Genomic DNA, 24,899 nt, shown 5'->3' with positions numbered 1-24,899 from the left:
TACGTGTCTAGTGTTTCTCAAGTGTGATGTTTCGTGTGACATTCACCCTTGCGATGTGAAACTTGCCGTATAACTCACATGATGTATAGTTCATGTGCAAGCTTCACCGATTAATTTAGTTAAGTGCATTTCAGACTTATTGTTACATACAAAATCTATATTATTGAGTTCTTATTTAATTTGGTGGTCTACGTTGAAAGAAAGGAATTTAATAGTTTATTAGTGACATGCACCACAAACACACGTTGGATCACAAGAGAATCTGAAACATACATTGAATATGTTTGAATATGTTGAATATGAAAAAAGTTGAGAATATCTTCCAAATTGCAAAGACTCCCCACACTTTCAAAAATAAATATTTCAACAATAAATATACAGTGTAACCTGTATCAATATAATGTATATAAACATGTATAATTTTTAAGCCAGTGATGTATTGTCAGTAGCTACGATATTAATAGTACTTGTACCTTGCTCTTGACGTATAGACAGTTGAAAATAATTTGTTGTGTCCACAAAGTACGAAACTTCTTCTAAACACAAGTCGTCTATTTCTTCCCTGACAGAAAGAATCAAAGGAATAGAAAATTGGTATCAGAGCATCAGAGTTCTGTCTGCCATCTGTTGCGCTCCATTCCTAATCTTTTTCGAGATCTGTGGGTGCAACTGGAAATATTGCCACCGCAGAAGTCTCGAGGACCTTCTGGCCTCGCTTAAAATTCATGAAGTTCCTCCATTACACGGACTTTCTGTGTCATTAAAGATCTGAGATCAGGACGAACACGTTGTGCATCACCCTCGAAAATACGCGTATAATCTTTTGTGCTGAATCCGATTTTAACGACAGTTAACTTTTATTTGTTTGGGTCTTTTGTGATGTAAGTACTATTTTACTTCTTTTGGATTTGCAATTTTATTTCTTTTGGGTCTTTTATGAGTACTTGTTTCGATTTTTTAAAAGTTTTTAAAATTTTCAATTTTTTATATGGCCAATTTCTTCTACTGGCAAGATTTCTTTTCACTTCAATGTTGAAGTTGAATAAACAGATTTATTTTAATTCGAATGCGTTTTATTTAATCAGGTCTATACAAATATTGATCAAACTGAAATTGAGACGTATAGTTATATAAATATTAATTAAATTCAGATTTATGTATGCAACTGTATAAATATTAATTGAGTCGAGATTGGTAAAAATGTATTTGATATAACTCAGAATTTAGAGTTAGAAACTTTGGACCACTATAGCGATAAATAAGTCAACTTATATACACTTTCGGAGGTAAAATTAATTTCTCGAAGTCCACAATTATTTCAATATATCTTAGTGAAAGGTGTGAATACGCATTACGTGACAAAGTTTTTGATAAAATCCACTTTTGTCGAAGGTAGGCTAAAGAGCCCAGTAATATTTCATCAACATTCAATCGAGCGAACATTCTCGTGTAATTACCACTCACGTCATCTTATAACACGGTTCTTAGCATCGAGATCATCTCCCTCACAGAGCCGCTTCTAACCATCCATCGACGATCCGATTTCCGCGAAGATCGCTAACTTTGCCGTATAATCCGGTTCGATATTTATTCCTGATGATCTTTTTTCGATATCTTATCGTCTCGTTCTCGTCAGACCACGGACACCTTTTCCCTTCCTCCTTGTCCCGTGCCGGACCGTCGCTTTTTTTCTTCTCTCCTCTCTCTCGTTCTCTCTCCGTGTCTCTCTATCTTTCCCGGTTCTTATTCTTGTTGGCCACGTTGAAATCTCGGCGTTCATCGAGGGGGAGGCGATTGCTTAACGACGCCAACCACCTGCCCCTGGTGAAGAAGAACACGTGCTGCAGCCACGAAGCAGCTGCAACCCAAAGGACGACGCATATACTCGACGGGACAGGCTTCCCCTGTTCTCCGAGGTGTTGAGAATGGCGGGCTTCGGGGATACAGGTACCGTGCACGAGGATGAACGCACTTAAACTGTCCATCATTCTTTACTTCTCGAACATTCATTCGAGAATATATCGTATGTCCCTTCGAAGATTAATGCCGGCGCATGGGATACAGTTAAAAGTCCTTACGTGCACCGAATGTGGACAGCTTAATGAGTACACGCGAAGGTACTTTCACACTCGAGATGCTCCGTGTACGATTATTAAAATCATTTCTTATATCTTGTAATCATATTTCTTTCTCGAAGTGTGTCATAACATTTTTCATTGAATCAACTTTTATGGAAAATGTTCAATAATTTTACTCTAAAATTTAGTTATGTAATTTTGGTTGTTATAGTGTTTGATGTTGTTTGTTATTAATGTTATAATGTTTAGTTATGACGTTAGTTGTCACTATCGTAATATTCAGTTATAATGATGAATGTTATAATATTTAGATATAACATTAATTATCAAGGTTATCATATATACAACGTCCTTTAACAATGTTACAATATTTAATTATAATGTCAGTAATATTAGTTATATTAGCTAACTCATGTTATGTAGTTATTGATATCTCCTCGTTTAGAATTGAAAAAATCTCGCAAAGAATAATTTAGAATGCTTTTCCTTTAAACCGAGGCAATTGCTCAATTTGAAGATCCGTTCGATCAACTTTAGAAAGCGAAATAGGAATAAGTTTTTTAATATTTCCAAGAGAACATAATGATAATATCATGGAATCACGGGAGGCAAAGGAGAAGGGAATAGGGAAGAGAGAAACGTAGAGGAGAACGAGGGGCAGCGAAGAAGGACACAACGAGAAGCAGGTGATACTAAAGATCTGCTTCTCGTTCGTGACCGGTTCCTGGATCATGGATACGCGGTTTACTGCCGCTTAATAAGCTGTAATAAGGTCTGTTGGTACCCTCGTCATTCGATATTCCGTACACGATAAATCTCGCCACGTACGCGAATTGCAGGGGCGAAACCACGGACGGGCAGGTGGTTCTTCGTGGCTCGTATCGACTTCGACGGTGTCTACCGAAGAGGTCTCCTTTAATGAGACTTTGAGAATTGCATAAGTGACCCCGTAAAAATTTACCTTCAGTCTGTAGTAGATGAAATCATTTTGCATTTGAATAGATGAATCTATTGATTCATGATGAGTTACCTTCGTTTAAACACATGTTATTTAGCCTTATATGCAGGTTCACTTTGAATTGCATCGGATGAAATAATATTTGTTAACGAAAATTTGGGAAATAGCACAGTAACAGTTTTTGATGACTTTCAGTGTGTTGATTTATAAATGAGATATTAAGTTGAAGGGTTGATGGTGTAAATCTAGGGTCTAGGGTCTATGGTGTATTCTGTATAGTCGAGGCTCTGTGGTCACATTTTTTTCATAATTTTCGGTTTGTTAATTTACCTGTAAATTATCATTTCAAGTGTGATGATAAAGTTGTTGTTTCTAATCTTCCTTTCGTACAAACACATAATTTTAACAAACGAGCAATTTGAGTAAGAATTCGAAAAAATTGAAGATCACACAAAATCTCTACACTTTTATTTTGAACATCCCAAATTTATGCGAGCAGTATTTTGCGTATGCAAAATTTTGATAAAAGAATGATACAAGCGATACACACCCCTTAATCTTTCAATCGCGTGTCAATATGATAAAGATTTATCGAGCATAAAATGGTCGTTAAAATTATGGACAATAAACGGGCAGTAAAATCGTGCAACCCCAAACTAAAAGAATTGGACGTCCAATAAATCTTAATTTTGGGTCAGTACATTGGGTTAGGTCCCGCCTGGACGTTTATCGGCAGAGTTGATCGAGTCTAACGACATAAGGGCTACGTTCACGGTTTTAAATAGGGGCGATCCACCCCCTTGTACAAGGATCCTTTTCGACAAAAAGGCTTCTTCCTCTTTCCAAGGGCTCGATCGGCACAGCGGGGAGAGATGGAGGCAGGAAAGATGGATTTTTCTTCCTTTCTTCTCCTCTTCTTTCTTTCTTTCTTTCTTTCGTAAATCGGATGCAGCCTCGTCGCTGCAGCGTGCAACAGTTGGCGTGGACGAAACATCTGTCGGTCGTCGCGCATGCGTTATTCCTCACAGGTAAAACCAGGGATTCTCAAATTTTTTCTCAAATTTTGTTAACTTCGATCTTCCATATTCTCCGATTTTTGCGCATACATTTCACATAACGCTTCCTAAGCCTTTAACTGAGGTAACTTCGTACTTTCTTTTTTAATTTAATTTTACATAATTTTATTACTGAATTGATATTTTATCTTAAAAAATTTTCTTGTGGTAATTTCATTTTTAATGGCATATAAACCACAGCCACTTATCTTACAAAAATGTAAAGTAAGATTTTACTATAATATAAGAAGATGATCAGTAGCAGCCTTTTTTTATCTACATTTTGTATACTTTATTTTGTACAAAGACTTTTGTATAAATTGATCATTCTAATTCTAATGACCTTTTTTCACAATAAAATTAGAATAAAACTGATCAAAGTAAACGCAATACACGTCTCACCCTATCGCAAAGTGAATTCAATTTGCAAGCTTCCATCCGCCATTTTATCGGCTGCTAAAGGTTGCTTACAATGAGATTAATGGATTAATTAATACACAGCTCGGTCGTTTCATTAGCTGGACTACAATGGTAAAGAAGAGGACCGCGGTGTATCAATCTGAAAATGGCAATCAAAATTTAACTGCCGTGCATGCCTCGTTACATAAAATTTAATTACCAGTAATCATGAATTATGGTGTATGACGTTGTTGATTGCGAATCGATCCCTTTCGTAATAGGACATTGATTGAACATTAATAATCAATTTAGCTGAATTGCTACAAATTTTTTTTCAAAAAGAAGGGTTGATATTAACCCTTCTTTGTACAATTTATTCAAGATCGAGAATTAAACTTCTGCGAATTAAAATATTTGTAAAAGGAATTAAAAAGGTCCTAATACTAGTTAAATGAAATATTATTTTGTCGAGAAAAATATTATTATAATATCACATTTGCAACGTTATTCAGGAATAAAATAACATGATTGAAATAATGACTCAATATTAAGACTCTGCTGCATAGTACAATAAATTTTCTTCGTAAAGTAATAATATTCTCTGAAATTGCTGTATGCTGTCGAATATAAATGGATTGTGTAGTACTCGACGTTTGTAATTGCAGTTTTTTTTATTTCAATATTGTTATTTACGAGCCGAATATTCGCAGAAGTGAATCAGGTGTGCGTAAAATCGCTGAATCGTTCCTGCGAGCAACGATGACTCACTCGAAAATTGCATATCCGTTTCCTTCGACGTAGGGTGCATAAAACACCCTCGGAACCACCCTCATGCACGCCTCACATTTATTATCAGTGCAATTCTGATGCAAATGCAACCGGTCACTCGATGCATTACTCAGAGAGCGGTGGTCAACCCGATGCAATTTTATACTGAAAGATAAAATGGCAACTAACAAGAAACCACTCATCGATTCTTGGGGATTTTTAGAAATTTTGGAGAGGGATTCAAATTTTGAGATTTTGGAGTGTAGGAATTTTGAAATGTTAGATATTAAGGATTTAGAGATTTAGAGATTTACCCTTTAGTTAATATGTCAGAAATTAGAGAAAAAAATGAACCTGTACAATAAAACATTTTTCATAAACTTATTTCGTACCCTTTATTCTTATTTAATTTTTCTATTAACCTACTATATCACAGGGAAAATGAACCTGTAGAAGAATTTTCATAAACTTATTTCATACTATTTATTCGTATTTTATTCTTATATTGAAGTTACAGAAGTTGTAGGGATGTATGTATAGCAAGATATATGTTATCCCTAATTATCTGCTCGCACTTGTCATCGAACGCGATAATCAGATAAATTGTTCGTTTGGAATCCGCCATTTATCCCGCACAAAGGATTTAGGTCAGATGGTTCGAAGTGTATCGGGGACATCTGTCATCTTATGTAACCTAACTGAATGTTGCTATTAATTTCACGTTCGAAGGCCTGTTTCATGCGTGAATATCTGCGGTTTCAACGAGTTCCGGAACCGGTCGTTTCTCGTGCCGGCGAAAATGTATTATTTTCCTGTTTCCGACCGGTGATCATTGCTCATTGATCAGCGGTATCGGATGTTTCCTGTCACGAACCCCGACAAGGACTTAACACGTCCTCAGTGTTTCATAACTTTTCATGATAGCAACGAACTTTATTATTATCGTACAATTAACACTTTCGCTATCGGAATTACTGATTCCAGTGAATCTTAAATGCCTGATACAGATATTTGTGGAAAGTGGACGACTCTCTATTTTCAAATTTCCAAAATCTTGTATGTCGAAAAGTTTCACATCTTCGAGTTCTTCTCGCAGTTTAGAAATTTTGAAATTGGTGAATTCTTACTGTTTAAGAGATTCACATTTTAAAGTTCTACATTTTAGAAATTTGCATATTTTTTAATTCATACAATTTAGAAAGTTTCACATTTTTATTAATTTAATGAAATTAATTACATTAAACGAAAATAAAACTTCAGTCCGTTTAGTGAAATTGCTAATAGACGATTCTCGATTGATTTAAATCGATTAGATCGATCAGAAGATTGAAAGTAAAAATAAAAATAATTAAGTAGAGCAATATCGTTATTCAATGATTTTATAGATTGCTTGTGTCATTGCACGTCACATTGATAAGTTAGACGTAATAATTATCAGGAACTAGGAAGCAGAGTGTTTAGAAATCGCGGAAGTTAATGATTGCACACTTTCTATCGCGAAATGAGTATTTCATGATCAATTGCAGGTTTCTAGACACTTTTTTTGTGATCCATTCATATTAATCATTCATATTGCTGTTATTAATAACAAACTTTTTTCTTTCAATTATTTTTGCTACCGAATCATGTATCATCTTCTTAAATCTATAACACTCTCTGTGGATTAGATCCACATGCAAACATTTCACTTTTCAAATTTAAAATTGTTTTATTAGAAAGTAGTGTTACATTAATTATATTTAAAATTTCATTACAAGCTTAATAGGTATGTCACATTTTATTTCACAAAATTATTAAATCCAACGATTATTCTACTCATTTCTCAATCATAAAGTGAACGGGAATATGAAACTTTTTAATATAATTTCAAATAATTACATTAAAAATGTTTGTAATTATAAAATCTTTTAATACAGTTCCATCGATATAATCGTGTATTATTTCTTCTATGTCTAAAAGTCCAAGAATTCACTCTTCTACCTCATGCATAAAACAGAAACATATAGCCATTTTGATAACAAGGTTCATTATATGGGCTGAAAAATGATCGATGGTATCACGTCACCACAATAAATCCTTGGAATATGAAAGAATTCTGATTCTGAAACCCAAGAACTCGAACTGGGTCACTTGGATCATAATACTTCCTCGTTTTTCCATCGTACAAGTCCTTCGAGATTATCTCATCCATAGGTGCGCCTCCTGCGAACCGTTCCGTTGTGTAACGAGAAATTTCTCAGAGGAAGCGAAACGTGCTACCATTGTTACCCGTCTGGAAAGAATCTTTGAACTTGACTGAGATTCATAATTATCGTGTCTGCATTCCCACTGTGACGTTAATTGGGCGCCAACTTGAAATGTCAGGCAACGAAATTGTACTAGTTATTATTTTCATTTGATATAAGTATTTTATTGCCGAGTGGTTGAGATATTTAGCTTTAGTGATGTACTTTTTCTTCAAGTTTCGTACTTACAGGGTAATTTCTGCGTGAAAATAATTTGGAATATCATTTCTTGAGTCTTCTTTTTCGAGATTTGCCTCTGAAATGTTTCTTGACACTATCAATAACACATCTCACTACTTTTGTAAAGTATGACAATCAAGAGGAAAGAGTGTTACTTCATTTTAAGGCTTTTGAAGGATTTCATAATTTCCTAATCGACAGATACGGAAATGAAGGGCCATTGTAAATTTCCAACTTTGCAAATCTGCTCTGAAATTCAACTCCAACTCCAAATCTTAAAATGCTTTCAAATTCCACTCAAATTCTCTCCTTTGTTTCCAACAAAAATAAACAGTCGATGACACAATCGTTATCGTGTACCGATCAAAATTCACTGCAGGTCGACATAAACAGAATGAAAAAGACGAGCAACGAAGGCAGGTATAAAACGAAAAGGAGAGGATTTTGAGAAACACTGCGTATCTGTGCCGAGCGCCACGCGACCAGGTCGTCCGGTCGGGCTGGGTGCCGGGTGTTGTTGAAATCAACGTGGTGGGGTTCCTTCGACGACCACAACCGGAGCCTTATGCCTTCAGTCGACTCTCGGCTCTCACTGCGACTCGAGCTGCCTGAGATTCCGTTAATTAAGCATCGACCGATCGGAAAAAGGGTGGCTGCACGCGACAGGTGAGCAGTCACCTCGTAAACTCTGCCAAGGTCGGTCCAACGCGATCTCCGCAGATCAGCCTCGAAACGGTATCGAAACTCACGAGTAACGTCGAAGAGTGGTTATCGAAAATCAACGATTAAGATAGAGACACACGTAAATCGAGGAGGATCGAGACAAAGGAGTTCCTTATTAAAATCGTGAACCCGTTCCGTGTGAACCGACGAGACTCGAGCGATCGTCACGGTCGTATCGATCCAACCAGTTCCTTTTACCGGTCGATCACCTCGATCCTGGTCGAGCGAGCGTACACGCGTCGTCGGCCGTTAATTAGTACGTGGGTGCCGTGACAGAGGCTGGATGCTCGTCGAGGAAGAAGAGGAGTAACTGTCGAAGGTGGTCGAGCGGTGGACGAAAAGAGATGCCGAAAGCGAAGGGAGCTTGGTTCAGAGGCCGAGAAGAGAGCATCGAGGAGAAATAAAAGAGGGTTGGCTAAGCGAGCAGTGGAGCCGGAGGAGACAGTTAAATAGATGCAGGAATCTGTACGCGGCGCCATGCTGCCGTGCCGGTGAGAAAAAATATTCGGTTCTCCGTGTTTGTGAACGCGTGTACGTGTGGACGAAGCTTAGGAATCCCAGGAGCGTAACAGTCAGCGCGTTTGCGACCGATTGCGAGCACGTTCCACGGCTGGATCGAATCGTAAATCGAGTCAAATCGTGACGGAGATATTATTGACGAGCGAAAGAAGCTGCGCCGCTGGACGTACGCGCGAATCGCTGACGGATGATCCCGTGATTCGGATGGTACAGTTCGATCGATGATCGTGAGTCGGTGACTTTTTGGCGGCACGGTGAATACCAACGGGTAAAATATGTTGTGCGGCACGTTCAGAAAGAAACGAAGGCATCCCGGAGACGAGTATCGATTGGTCAGATCGAATACGATGCCGAAGATCCTGTCAGTCAAAGAGGGTAGCTTGGTCTCCGTGCGCAGAACAAAGTCCTCGAGGGTCGCGGCTCGATCCTCGCATCTTAGAGATCTTTTACACTCGGTAAGTTCCATGCAACGATCTAACAATACTTTTTAATATCTACTTGCATTACTTGCATTATAAATATTTAGCTATTTGTAATTTCGTTTCATACTCACGATTTTGCTACTCGCCATTTTGATACCGTTCCGCCATACGCAGGTTATTTTACAAACTGACGTTTTTCTTATTACTTACACGGTTTGTAATATTTTCTACTCATCATTTAACTACTCGATCCAGTTTATTTGCGATATCGTTCGCAAGCTTTTTTTTGCAAACTCGTGATGTTATTGCTGTTTTTATTGTCCTTATTCGAAAGATCTCTACTTGCAATTTATTATTCAGAAGTTTTCTATTTATAAGTTTTCTTGTCATATTTACTTGTCATATTCCTTTCTACTTGTAATATTCGCAATATTATTATAGGTGATGACTTCTTCAAGATATTCAGTAGTAATTTGTTATTCTGTCACTACTCATAATTTTTATCCTATTATATATAATTGCGAGCTATGTGCACCTGATACTTGCAGCTGCTATAATGCGCTACATAATTTTCAAGCTTCCGATGTTACTTGCATTACTTGCATTATAAATATCTGCAACCTGCCATTTTTATATTTACAAATTCGTAATTTTTCAAATTGCGATCTCATTTACAATCTTTATCCTTGATCTTCCCATGTAGATATTCATGACATAGCTATGTGCAAGTATTCCATTTCCCGTTTAACCAGTCGCGATTTTACTACTTTCGGTTTTATTATTCGTAATCTTATTTCCAATCTCCGTGTTTATGATTTTGCTACTTGCATTCATGTTATTTGCGACCTCGAGCTGATCCGGCTACGTGGCATAAGTCCGTGAGTCGCGATATTTCCTATCGCAACAAAGTCGACCTCGAAGCTCGCGTAAAAGACTGTAGCAAGAAAAGAAATATGGCTGGTTCGGTCCCGCGCTTTGTTGTCTTTCATGGCGTCGTTTATCGAGAAATAATCGTGAACGAGGACGTGGAAATGCAAATTAACAACTCGTGTAACGAGATATTTCACCGAGAGTATAATGCAGTAATTTTACTAAGAAATTCGATGCACTTTCTTGATTTCTTTCAAGGTTATTCTTTTAAGTAACAATTTATCTTATATGCACACTGAACCAAAGTTTCATGGATTTACAAATTTATTAGTAAAATAGAACTTGAGGAAAGATAGTAAGTATACTTTCTTTATATAACAAGAAAATAATAAAATAATAACAATGTAAAATAAAATAAAATTGTTTACGTAAAAGTTTGATGTAATTCCTATTGAAATATGCAAACTTTTACCTTTACCTTAACTTTCCGCAATGTTATAGTAATTAGCTGGAAATACAACTGCCTAGAAAATTATTGGTTAAGAAGTTAATAAGACAAATAGCTCAAATAAGCAGTACTCCGCATAAATGAACCTAATTGTAAACCTAATTCGAGCCCATTTTATTTGTCTTCAACGCGCACTTCATTGATTAATAAAGAGCACAGTTTGAAGACGAATTTAAATGCCGCACTAAGTTCGTGAAATAGATTTGACGAATCTCGATTACGTTAAGTGCATGCAAATCGCGTTTCATTAATCATAGAAATTCAAGCAACGAAAGCATAATGATACTTCATTCGTTCTCACGAGTTTTAAAGTGGCTGTTTGAACACGGACAAACGATATCGCCCGTACAACAGCTACTTATCGCGGTTTGATTAAATGAGACTAATACGACTAATCGCTAAAACACCACCTTTCAATCGTGGAAGACATCAATTTGATATAAGTATGAGCTTTCTAAGTGACGCCGGAAAAAGTTAATGCGGACGTCCTTTTATTTTGTGCGAGATATTATACTAGTTTTTCTTGTCATTTATGTTAGTTGATCCGATGGGATACTTCCAACTGTTCGATAAACGAGGAAATTGGAGAAAGCAGCAAAAAAGTTATGGGAGTCTATCATACTTACTGGGTTTATAAGGTAGTAATAAATTTAAGAGGATTGTAATGATATATTTGCTTTTGATGATACTGCTTTTTTTAAATTACTTCAAATTTATTGGAAAATATGTTGTAGGCTAATAAAATATAATTGCAGAATGAATATATATTACTGTAATTTTTACTAATAACTATTTGTGCTAGATTTGTTACTAATTGTTTTGTTTAAATAAAATGTATTCAACTTTAAATTTTATTGTCAACTTCTCAGACATCTACTATAATAAATATCTATTTCTAAAATACGTATGATTTTTAAAACAAAAATCTTAACACTGTAATGGCCGCCTACGCAGTCAAATGTCGCCTGACTCGACAATATTTTTGAAGAATTAATTTAAAAAAACTTCATATAAATTCACGAGATAATTCAACGTGTCCATACACATAAAACAAACGAACACAACAATACGACACATTTAATATTTATCTTTGTCTGATAATTATTAAAGCCTACGTTCATCAATCACACACATGTGCGAGCGGCCATTAGAATGTTAAAATAGAGTACATCTTGTACCCTTCAATTATGAGAAGTTGCTCGTTTCTGAGAACAAACATGTTCTCAAAGCCCTAAATCTAAACCTAAACGAACCGGTCGGTGAAAATTCGATGGAGTTCGATCGGTTCACGTTTTTAGCAGCGTTTTGCTTGGTATTCATGCCGATCCGACAATAAAGGGGCCTCCAGAGCCGGTCGGTCGATTGCTTCTCAAAGGTTCCCGGACCGTCTCGAATCTGCATACATGAATGCGAATGCGTCATGCCCGTTTACATATGTATGCACGCGACGATAATCTCGTAGGGCTGTACGTATGTACGTATATATGCGTTCGTTGCATAATTTACGACATTGTATACGAACACGTTCAAGGGAACGCCCAAACGAGGCCCGTTTCACGGCTTCAAATGGAATCGATTTGTTTGGCACCGAAGGAGGAGGAAGGTAATCGATAAAGGAGATTCGAATCGATTCAGAAATTTGACCGTATCGAAATCTGGAGATTCTGTTCAATCGTAATCAAGCGATTCATGTGGATATCGCATTTACTAAGTAGTATAGTCGGGTTCAACAGAGATTTGGAGAACAATATGTATTTTGAAACTTTATTAGTTTTCGTATTTCTGTATTTTTTTAGGGACATGGGAATGTGGGGATTTGGGGGTATAGATAGTTTTGGAGTTTTCAAATTTTCAAATTTTCAAATTTTTAAATCCTTAAATTTCCAACTGGTCTTCTCAATTCCCCAATTCCTAGGTCCACAAATTTCTAGGCCACCAAATTCCCAACTCCCCAAATTTCTAGGTCATTAAATTCCTAAGCTCCCAAATTTCTAGGTTATCAAATTCCTAAGCCTTCAAATTTCTAGGTCATCAAATTCCTAAGCCTTCAAATTTCTAGGCCATCAAATTTCTAAGTCCCCGAATTCTAAGACCCTAAAATTCCCAAGTCCCCAAATGCCTAGATTCCCAAATTTTTAGAACCCCAAACTTCTAGATATCCAAATTTCTAAGTCCCCAAATTCCTATATTCTAGAATTCACAAGTCCCCAAATTCCTTGACCGCGAAATTCTCTAGTTTCCAAATTTTCAAATCTCCAAGTCTCTAGATCACCAAATTCCATCCTCTTGAAATCCCTAGATCCACATAACTCGAAGCCCTGAAATCTCAAAATCCTTGAATACCTATATCCTTAAATTCCTAACTTGTCAAATCTCCCATATCTCTAAATTTTCAAATACCAATGTTCTCTATCTTTTTAGTCCATACCCAAATATTTGTCCAAAATCCCTAATAATCAAAGGGAAGATAGATTTGCTCTCGACTGTACCGGTTCTCAATCAGTACCTACCAAATCGAGCGGTTCAACCAAAGTGGTTGAATAGATTTAACCCTTCAGGTATGAGGCGCCACTATAATCACTTCCCTATGAATGAATTTGTTGCCTCAGATTCCTAACCTAATATACCGTTGTCCCATTGGCACCTGAGCATCTGTAACTATACCTAACTCATCCAACGTCCGTAGCTCTACATATCCTAGCTCCATCTGTATATGGAATGAAAAGTGGCAGAAGGTATAGGTTCTCAGAATATAAAATTCCGATGTAATGCAGGTCTAAATAGAGCCTAATAAGATACAAGGGCGGTTCTTGCCTCGTTGCAGAAATTCGAAGAAAGCTTGCACGATCCGTTTGGTGGCGAAATAGCAAGTTTGCCGCGGTATCGATCCATGGATCGAGAGCCGGTCACGATCGTCCCGTGGTTTCGTGCCCGTTCCACGAGCTACCTCTTCGTCTTCGTCTTTGTCGTCGTCGCCTTCCCGAAAGTCCCGGTGTTTCTTTTTCGGTCTAAATCCGGCCACAGAGGCGCCTGCGGATGGCTCGCAGAAGTCGCCACGAGATACTCGTGAGAGACCAAAAGGAGGTTGAGCCACCTTCTCGAGATCTTCGCCTTATAAGGCGTCCTCTGGTGGCCAGCGTCCATTAGAAATCCTTTGTCGTCCCGACCTCTTTTTCCTACGAATTCTCCAGGGCTTTTCGTACACGGCTTCAAATTCGCGGCCCAGTACGCGTGTCTTCGACGGAAAAAGGATTTTTAACGCGACGAGAACCAGCTCTTTGTTCACTCGAGAGAATCTTTAGCTCAGAGAAGAAAGACAGCGGCAGATGAATCTAACGCTGTAATATCACGGAATTCTTTACCAGATGAGTCTTTTCAACGAGACGATTCCTTGATGGGAATCTCCTGGAACGAGATCTCGACGTTCAAAGAACTTTCGTGGTTTTATCTCCGAGTATTCGACTATCGTTCGTTAGTCGTATTCGTTCGTATTCGAATCTAGCTTGTTTAACATTAACTTTGGATTTTAGTTTACGACATTGATCATTTGAGTTAGACATTTAGAAACATAAAACGTTCCTAAATGTTCTAGTTACAAGTTTTCATCCCCAATATTGCATTCTCATAAATAATATTAACAAGAAAGCAGTAATAGTTTGCTAAAATAATTCATTTAAAAAAATATTACATATCATTACTATGTTCTAACAAATAACATAAATCACTTAAAATCTTATATAAATTTGCAACTAAGGAAACAAAATCTAATAACAAAATTGTATTATCTTAAATCTTGCTCCCAGAATTACGTATCAAGCCAACTATAAAAATGTGATTATATTCTCTTGGAGAGCTCATAGAAACATTCTCAGCTCGATTTCTATAATTGCAGCAGTATTTTCCGAACGACCTTCATTTGCCAAGTAATCGCAATCGCCTTTCACTGTTTAATAGCAACAAGTTTTCGATAGTTGGCTCGATTTCCAGTTGCGTTTAGTCGCAATCAGGAAACCGAGCTTTTGCAGAATAATCGAACACGATCCGAAAGTTTGTTCACCCTGAGGGTCGACGAAAGGGGTGAAACTCACGGTTTCGTCCCGTTGGCAATTTGTGTACGCTCGGCTCTCTTCTTTTCCTTTCTCGCGGCTTTTGTTCGTCTTTTTTTTATTTTGCTCGTCCCATTCTTTCTCCCTTCTTCGTCGGGACCTCTCTCGCTGGAATTCCACCTCCCTCCCTGACGAGTCGCGAAATATCTCGACGCATTCCTGCGCTTCTTGCAGGTCCGATTTCTGCCCTCCTGCGGGTCTTAAGGGCCTGTTACGACTCCGAAGAACCTAAGGATAATTGAATCACGAAATTTAACCCCTTAACCTATGAATTTTTCGTTGAGGAAATAACACGTTAAAACAAATATGAAAAGTTGAAATAAGGATATTTTGGATTTGGTGAATCATGATTATGCGAATTGTAATTAGTATTAAATTACCTTAGACTGCAAATACGATGTGAATTTCATTTCTAACAATATTAATAAACCTTGACCGAAATAAATTTCTACTTAGAAAGCCATAACTGATCATCATAAAATTATACAAAAGATTTATGCCGAGAAAGTTACCGATCAGCAAGTTCTTAACGAATTTTATTTAATAATCATTTTTCGTAAAGTAATTATAACGTATCTTGTGTGTGTTGTTTTTCGAATTGACCGACTGAAAAGTAGTATAAAAACACTAGCTGTGAGCTATTGGTGTCAGAAGTGACGTAAACTTTTTGTATAATTGTAGCAAAATGATTCAAAAAAGCAATCTGTCCGATAACACGCGGAGTTGCATAAAGAAATGCACAGGAATATTACTGAGAAAGCAATTTCACGGAGAGAACGTTTAACTTTCCCAAACCGCATGATCTATTCTCTTTATTCCGTTTTCACTTAAAAAACGTACTGCGATTTGTTCCAGTTGCATGAAGCATTCTTGCATTCGTTACAGATATTTTCTTCGCTTTCGTTGGCAATTCGATGAAGCCAACCGTAATACTTCATCACTTCGGTCGAGATATTTTGCTAAATTAGATTTTCATCTGCTACTTCATGCAGCGTTTGCACTCTCTGTTTCCGCGTTTGCGATGTATCGAGGTCTGAATTATATAAAATCATCTGTATGAGATACAGAAACTATTACGTGATTTTTGTAGACAAAATATATCAGAAGTGTATAAAAATTCACTATCTACTTTTTGTGGTTATTTCTAATTTTTGTAATAAATTTCAACTTTGTTCATTTTTACAGCTTTGATTTATAGCTAACTTTGATTGATTTTCCTAGCTTCACTTCTTCATTTTAATCGAATAATTTTCGTCAATTAGAAATAAATTTTCAAGAATGAAGTGTTTTCTGCTCATACGAAGGTCTTCTTAACTTCTTGCTCTATAATATCGCGACGCACTCGTGACGCACTACAGTTCGAATGTGACAAATGATTTTAATTGAAAAGATTTTCATTAAGGTAGTCATTTTGAGTTACCCTAATATCCACAACTTTATGAATATAAATTAATATACACATTACTTCTTCACTTCGATAAAATTCAATGCAGATGTCAAGAAAAGCATCTTAATAAGTCTTTTCGTATGAAAGGAGAAACTACTTTATCTCGATGGAAATCAGTAGACATTTCAAGAAAAGCGTCTCAATAAGTTTGTGCACATAAAGGGAGAAACTTACACTTTTACCTAAATAAATATCAAAGGAAGGAACTTACATCTTTACCTCAATAAAAATCAACAGAATTTTCAAGAAAAGCTTCTTAATAAATTTGTTCATATAAAGGAAGAAACTTAGATCTTTACTTCAATAAATATCACTAAAACCTCCAAAGAAAAGCATCTTAATAAATTTTTACACATAAAAGAAGAAACGTACATCTTCACCTCGATAAAAATCAACAGAATTTTCAAGAAAAGCTTCTTAATAAATTTGTTCATATAAAAAAAGAAGCTTGTAAATTAGTGAAATATTTGGAATACCCGTAAAATTGTTAAGAAGGCTGTTTCGAATTTAAGTCGTCGGCAGATGCGATCGATCCCGTGTTCAGATCCCGACGGTTTACACGTCTACAGTTTAAATACGGGTTTTTCTTCCCGCTTTCTTCCGGTAAGCTTCTATTAGCGTCTCGCTGGAGCCGCGTGGCGTTCTCTCGAAAATTGTGCAATCGACACACGATCTAGCACGTCGAGCGTGTTCTATTAGCGTGGCCGAAGTTCGACGAACTTCCATGAGTTATGTCGTCCCATATTTCGTTATCACGTTGTCGTTAAAACCAGTTGAACTCCTTATTCTTCGTTTCGGTCGATAACGCCATTCCGCAGGTCAATTCGTCGCTCGTCGATTGCGTAACGGACCTGAAATCGTGCTGTTGTTTTCTTTGGTTTTACTGTGACAATTATACGAATTACTTGGAGAAAGATCATTCTTCAGGAATTTAGGAATTTGGAAATTTAGAAATTCAGGAACTTAGTTGCTAATTTTAGTATTTTAGAATCTGGGAATTTAGAAATTTAGAAAGTGAAAATTTGAGGAGCTAGAAATTAGAGAAAGTGAGAATTTGAGGTGCTAGAAATGAGAAAAAATGAGAATTTGGAGCGTTAGGAATTTGGGTGCTTAAGAATTTGGGGTGCTAGGGATTTGGGAAAGTAAAAAGTTGATGCGCTAGAAATTTAGAAAAGTGAAAATTTGAGGCGCTAGAAATTAGAGAAAATGAGAATTTGGGGCGTTGGGAATTTGGGGTGCTAGGAATTTGGGAAAGTAAAAAGTTAATGCGCTAGAAATTTAGAAAAGTGAAAATTTGATGCGCTAGAAATTTAGAAAAGTGAAAATTTGAGGAGCTAGAAATTAGAGAAAGTGAGAATTGGAGGTGCTAGAAATTGGAGAAAATGAGAATTTGGAGTGCTAGGGATTTGGGAGAGTAAAAAGTTGATGCGTTAGAAATTTAGAAAAGTGAAAATTTGAAGCGCTAGAAATTTAGAAAAGTGAAAATTTGAGGCGCTAGAAATTAGAGAAAGTGAGAGTTTGGGGCGTTGCGAATTCGGGTACTTAAGAATTTGGAGTGCTAGAGATTTGGGAAAGAGAAAACTTAAAGCGCTAGAAAATTGATGAAGTTTCCAAACTAAACAGTGTATAATCTCGTAATTAAGAAATGAACTACTCTGCTGTACCCACAGTCGCATACCGCTTGTTCATCGCTGACCTGATCACCTGAGCGTTCCACAAGATACTTCATCTTCAGACATGATTCAAATGGAATTTTATTGGCGTCGGTCGGCAATTCGTTTGTCTCGATTCGTTGAAGCATTCTGTACCTTACACGGTTTCCTCTAAATTGGTTTACGCCGGTTTCAATTTGTGGCGCCGTCCACGGAGCTTCTTCTAATTACCGCTAATTAGAGACGATACTGTAAATGACGGCATATCTCTGTTAGCTCGTTGAAAGGAATTCTCTTTCGACTATAATCGTATCGCCTAGTTTCCACGAACTTTGTTTTGTTCAGAAACGATTCTGGTAACGATCCTTAAATCGCCATTTACAATTTATCTCAGCAAAAAGAATGCATACAGTAGCCACAGAAAGTGTATACAAGATTATTGTTATTTGTATTACTTAATTGTTACAAAAATTAAATTTCCATCGTTTGGCAAATGACTTGAAGGAAAATGTATCCGTTATTCCCTTGACACATCGAGTCAGACTCGTGACGCACGTTACAGTTCAAATGTGACAAACTAAATCTCTACAACCTCAAATTCCTATATCTCAAAATCTCCACACTCCCAAGACCCTAGATTTCTAAATTTGTTGAAGTTGTTGAAATATTTACATTACTGAATTGATAGGTTCACCTAAATGTTATATGTGAATAGCACAAGTACCTCACAGAATTACATCGTTCGTAGAGAATTTTCTGATTTTCCCAAGTTGTACATTATTCCCAACGATTTTCCCCGAAGAATGGCAAAGCGCATCCTGGATAAGATATTTAGAGAGGGCTGAACGAGATATCGACCCACGAATTCGATAGTTTACTGCAGCAGAGAATCCTGCGGCAACGCGGATCGAGCCCGGTCGTTGTTGTCGCGGGGATTAAATCGAGTACAGTCGGCGACCACGCCCAGTGAAATGCGCATGTGGGTCCGATTTAACCTCTATTAGATTCGTCATATTCCTTGGTAAACCTTTATGCACCTATAAACACTTATACAGAGTGTCCCGTTTAAATCGTTCTGCTTAAAGGCGAAGTCTGATGACGAATAAACTGAGGACTGATTTTTGGGTCTTCTGATGGAAAATGATGTTCGTTGAAACTTTATAACGGACGAATTTTTAAAAAGTTAGTACAAAAACATTTTTCGAAAAGTTTTCAAATTGCAAAATTTCTCTGTACGACTCTTAAGTGTAGTCTAAAGATTATTTCTCGAAAAAAGTATGACTTTGCTTTCTAGCTTCAAAATGCATTATGAAATAACATATTTACATTTTTGGAAATCAAATATCTTGTCTTTCCTGACTATAACAACATGAGACAAACACTGCTGGAGTGTATTAATTTTTCAGAGGACCCAAAAATCAATCCTGAGTTTGTCGTCAGACTTCATCCTTAACCCCTTAGCCTACAAGTTAGTCTCGGTGCATCAGTCAGAACTGCCTAATTACTGCAGTATTAAGATAAGTAAAGAATATTGAAATGTTAAGTATATCTTGGATTTAGCGATCCAAACTGTAATTAATATCATACTCAAAACTCGATCTTCAACCAAATACGATTTAACGATGTTTGAATTACTAGTAAAATTATTTAAACACGTGTATAAAAAACAAACATAAAACATCGATTTTACACAAAGCACTGTCATCTCGTAATTAGTTTCCTGCAATTTTCTTTTCCACGCGTTGCACGTCGTCAAAGACAGTATTGCGATTCCAGCGTGTCTTTCTCGCGAACGACACAAGGGAACCATGAAAGGACTCTAAGGTCCTGTCGTGGGATAGTCTGCGCTTCCCAGGGACCCTTTTGGCCCCTGTAAGTTCGTGCGGCGTTTATTCTCGTTCTTCGTATCCGTTGCTTCATACCTTGCTTCTTTCTGTTGGCGAGAGATGTAAATCTTCCGAGATGAACTTTTGCCTCCTTGCATCAGCCGACGAACTTCAAAGGTCCGAAAGTTTGGCCACAGTTGTTCTGCTGCTTGAAACGCTCGCGATTATGGTAAAAATTAACGACGTGCTTTTTCGTTGTCCATCAACGAGTTACGCAACAAAGGGAAACAGTGGAGTTTGTTAACATTGTGCGAAATTTTCTGCCCTTTGTTACGTTGCAGCGAACAATGGCTGTGCAACTCTTTTAAATCGAATTTAGTATATGGTGGACTTAGAAAAAGTTTTAGATTTGTACTTTCATACTGGAAATGACTGGTTTCAAGTTTCATATTTTATATTACAAAATTTTGTTTTTGTTGAAATATGTGTCATATGTTGTCGAGAAGAATAGTTGTACATGTTGGTTGATGTCTCAGTACTTATTTATTTTTGAAATCTATAGATTCGAAAATGAACTTTACAAACTTACTTAAATTTTGTATGTTCCACTTGTAATTTCATCAATTTCGCCAATTTTATCAATTTCATTCAGATGAATTTTTTCTTCAACCAACTTCTAAAATTAAAATTTGTAAAAATTATCGCTTTCCAAGAACTAGTATTTCTCTATTTAGTCTTCAAATTTAACAGCTCTAAAATCATCTGTATAGACATGTATATATATAACACCCTACATAACGAAAACGATAGCCCACCATACCCGAGCAGAATATATTTAGTAAATTAGTACTAGCGTTCCCTAAACGACACCGCCCATAGAGACGTGAGAGTTTAAAAGAAATTCATGAACCGGATGAGATAGGTGCGAATGGAAACAGTGTGTCGATATTCCAAACTCTTCTCACGGATGCTTTTCTGGTTGTTCTTCTCTGCTTCCCGTGTACCACTTTTCAAACCTTAATGCGCTTCCTAGGTTTTTCTCACTTTCGATTGAACGATACCGTTCTAGCATTCGAGTCCATTTTACTGTTTCGAGATACTTTATACTTACTATAAATACTTTGTGTTATTCAATTGTATTAATTCATTACCATTTAACACAAAAATATTTAATAATTTTAGAAAGTATTAAACATTAAGTTTCATAAATGCTGAACTTCAGTATTGACTGATAGTTCAATTAATATCAATCGCATGTAATATTTGCATTGCTTCGTTGTCTTATTAATTTAAAAAAAATTAATAACTTTACAACGTATCAAATATGTATGGACAGTCTCGTGTTGAACTTTATGAAGTGTCAGTTGAATATAAATTCAACATAATACATGCATTGACTCGTTGTCTTATTAATGTCAGAGTATTAATAATTTGATAAAGTATCGAATGTGTACAAACAGTCATAAATGAAACTCTATGAGGTATAAGTCGAATATCAATTTGGTATAATATTTACATTGACTCGTTATCTTATTAATGTCAAAGTGTAATTTTACAAAATGTGAAACCTATGTGAACATTCTCCTAAATACCAAACTCCGTCTAATACGACATAATATTAACTCCTAGTGTCATTATCGATAAATTGTACAAAGCGTAAAACCTGCACGACCATTTCACAAACACCGAGCTTCCTCGAGTACACCAATAAGTATTCGTGGATTGTTATCGTTAAAGGAAGTACCAATATCACAAATTGATATCGAGTCCGAAAAACAGTGGCTATCGTTCGATGGTCTCATTAAGCGTTCCGGTATCGAATAATTCGCGAGGATGTATCGATATCGCTGGAGCAATTATACAAAGTCGAACAAGTTTCTCAACTCTTCTCTGTCATAAAGCGATATCGATGAACACGTTACGCAATCAAGAGGACGTTATCCATTTCAGCGAACCGATAGCAACGAGGTAAATTATCGGCAGCCTCTCTTCCTGACACGGTTCTCGGAAAACTGCTATAAGCGACGACTGATAATCAAGCCGATAACAATCGTCGATGGGCAAGAACGGTGAGAGTGCGCTGCAGAGAATGCATTTGCATGCACCGTGCTATCCCAGATTACGGCGTTGGAGCTCTGTTAATTGGTGCGCGCAGCACGATTGCGCCAGGATGCAGCGGCCGATGCAACTGCATTCTCTCCGACAGCTAGGTCGAATTCTTCTTCGAAAATCGAGCGTAAGCTCGATTCCTCGACCATGGATAATTGCTCGTAACTCGGGAGTATGATTACGTTGGGCGAACGTAATGAACGTGGGAGAAATTACGCGGGGATATTTATGCAGCTCTGGTATTATCGAGTCACGTGCTCGAAGAAATTTCGGCATCGGATGCTGGGATTAGTTATGATCCAGAATAACGAGATTCTGTTACGGCATTTATGCAGTGGTTTCACTGAACGTGTATCAGTTTTGGACAAATGGATTTCGTGTATTTGAAGGGATGGTGTATGATTTAGAATATGAGAATAGTATAACTGATTATATTTAAATTAAGGTGAAGGTACCAGTAGTTGGCACTTTTAGGATTTTTTTTTTCTCAAATTCCCTAGACTGCAATTATATAAATTTCCAGAATTCAGCAAGTCCCTAAATTTTGCAAATTCACCTAAATTCCATAAATACCAAATAAATGAAGCCTTATCAAATTATAATACCACAAATTGCTCTCAATACCCACAATAAACAAATTGCTCTCCAAACCCCTAAATTCGAAAATGATATTTGACAAGTTTTGTCTAATCGATCTTGTCGAATGCAAAAATTTCCCCAGAATGTAACTAGAATGCACGAAGTATCGGGTGACACAAAAATGCCAGGTATCGAGGTCCCAACTGACGAAGATATGGCGGGGATTAACGTAGGCAACGAGGTTCGGTTGCGTGCTCCAATCGAATGGCAACACATCGTGGCAACGAACGCGGAGGCGAAATCAATCAACTCGGCCACGTGTGTGGACGCACACGAACCTGACCTCCCATTGTACATGCGCGTAGTAGTACGAGTAGTACAACCTACGGAGTTACGTTCGTACGTACGCTCTCTCGTACGTATATAGTAACGTTGTTCTGAACGAGCGGCTCGTACCGCGTACATTAACCGCGTGGGTTGCCATGGGCAACCAATCACTAACACACGTTCCAGCATCACGTGTCTCTCCTCTGTCTCTCCCTTTCTCTCGTAGTTCATGCCAGTGCCGGCTATATTGCCGGTACTATTGCCTCCTACCTTTATACAAATCTTTCTATTACTAAAATTGCGAAACTACATTTTTCCAAAATATTTATTCTTTTTTACTTTATTACTACATTCTTTTACTGTAGAGCTACAATTTGTGGTGTATTGTTACATTTTTGTTGTGTGAAAATTTCTGAGATATTTTACAGTGTTTTAGTATTTTACAGTGATAACATTTTCAGTTCGTGTAAACACTTTCTATGAATCAATTATATCAATTTGTATTTGAGTATTAGATGGACAATTTTAATATTTTATTATCGTATTGTATTGTATTGTCTTTTTAAAATTTTATTAGTTCATTCGTTGTTTGATTTCAAACTGCTAACTAAACGTATATATGTACTAATACATACATTAATATATACTAATGCATACGTGTATGTAACATTATATGTACTAATACATACCTTCATATTGTACATTTTATTATAGGTACATACTTACATTACTTGAATATACATATTGATATATCAATGGATACTAAAATATCGTATAATACTGTTTAAGCACAGTACAGATACATATTTCATCAGAATTGTTATTTCAATCACCTCCATACATTCCATGTTATTATTATAAACAGCTGTAGAATAGATAAGTTCACAATGTTATTTCGCTCATATATTCGATTATTAGGACTCATGAATTGCATTATATACGAGAGTTTCAAATTACTACTAGGTACGTTGTGACTCATTCTTCGTCCTGTGAGTTATATGCATCTTTTCCTAAGGTATTCCGCTGCTCCAAGTATCTGTACCCTAGCATCGAGTTCACTGTTCTTTTCCTTGTCGTTCTTGTCGTGGCATACTTGCCATTTTCTTCTTCCCTCTTTCTTACTCGATGATATCATTCTCAGGGATGTATCACGCTTCATTGCGACTCAACGGCACGATTTACGGTTTTTAAGTTTATACGCTTTTATACTTCATGATTTGCAAATTGATATATTCTCAAACTTAATAATATTCAAGTTTAATAATTCAAGTAATTTTGAAGGCCTCATGTCTATCAACTTAACAATTTTCAAATTTAATCATTTTTAAAGATACACTTAGCAATCTTGGAATTCATAAATTAAGTTTCATTTCTAAAATAATTGTTTGAATCTAAAAGCGATAAAACTGCACACCTGTTTAGATCCCGGAGAAAGTTCGTGATATTTATAAAACAACGTTGAATCAAATTATGCAATCTTCAAGTACACTTTTACAGAATAAAGTGAAAATCGTTCATTCTTTAAACTTATCAAATGTTTTCTGCACTTGTACATTCAAATTCAAGTCCAGAACCTGGAATATTACATGATTCTGTAAATTTACAATATTTTTAAGGATTCAAAAAATACAATCGCAAAGAAGAGGAAAGATGATCACGAAATTTACAATTCTACATTTAACAAAATGTCGCATAATACATTACAACATACAGCATTTTATAACAGAATGCAAAAACGATTTATCCGAGAATGCTGTAAATGCAACACGCAAGAAACAGTAAAACTGTAATTACAAGAGGTAGAAATGGTACACGAACTTTTCCCAGTTCAATACATTATCCGAAGCTCGATAAATACCCAAGCCGAAAATTATCCGTTCCGTATTTTCACTTCCCCGATAATTCGTTGCGACGAACGACTCCGGTACCGCGTTCAGCAAAAGGTATTAACGCAAAAAAGGAAGAAATCCCGGTAGGAGGAAGTCGCTATTTCTGGTATCCCTCGGGGACGTTAGATCCCGGGTCTCGAATGAGAACGGATCGTCCCTGAACTCTCGTGGTGACTCGATGCGAAAGGGGTAGGGGTCA

General features: G+C 36.7%; 2 protein-coding genes across 2 annotated transcripts in view; both read left to right on the top strand.

Annotated features, from left to right (window-relative positions):
* The window catches only part of LOC100877198 (uncharacterized), a 187,821-nt gene that overhangs the window by 77,110 nt on the left and 85,812 nt on the right, over positions 1–24,899 (top strand). The gene's annotated exons all lie outside the window — the stretch shown is intronic.
* On the top strand, positions 7,831–11,467 carry LOC143265319 (uncharacterized). The gene is made up of 2 exons (XM_076536751.1): positions 7,831–9,420; positions 11,305–11,467. Exons 1-2 carry the CDS (start codon positions 9,241–9,243, stop codon positions 11,428–11,430), a joined length of 306 nt encoding a protein of 101 aa, XP_076392866.1. The 5' UTR covers positions 7,831–9,240; the 3' UTR covers positions 11,431–11,467.

Source organism: Megachile rotundata, chromosome 1 (assembly GCF_050947335.1).
Source record: "Megachile rotundata isolate GNS110a chromosome 1, iyMegRotu1, whole genome shotgun sequence".
NCBI lineage: Eukaryota > Metazoa > Arthropoda > Insecta > Hymenoptera > Megachilidae > Megachile > Megachile rotundata.
Note: the sequence above shows the minus strand (reverse complement) of the source record. Positions and strands in the feature narration are given on the sequence as shown.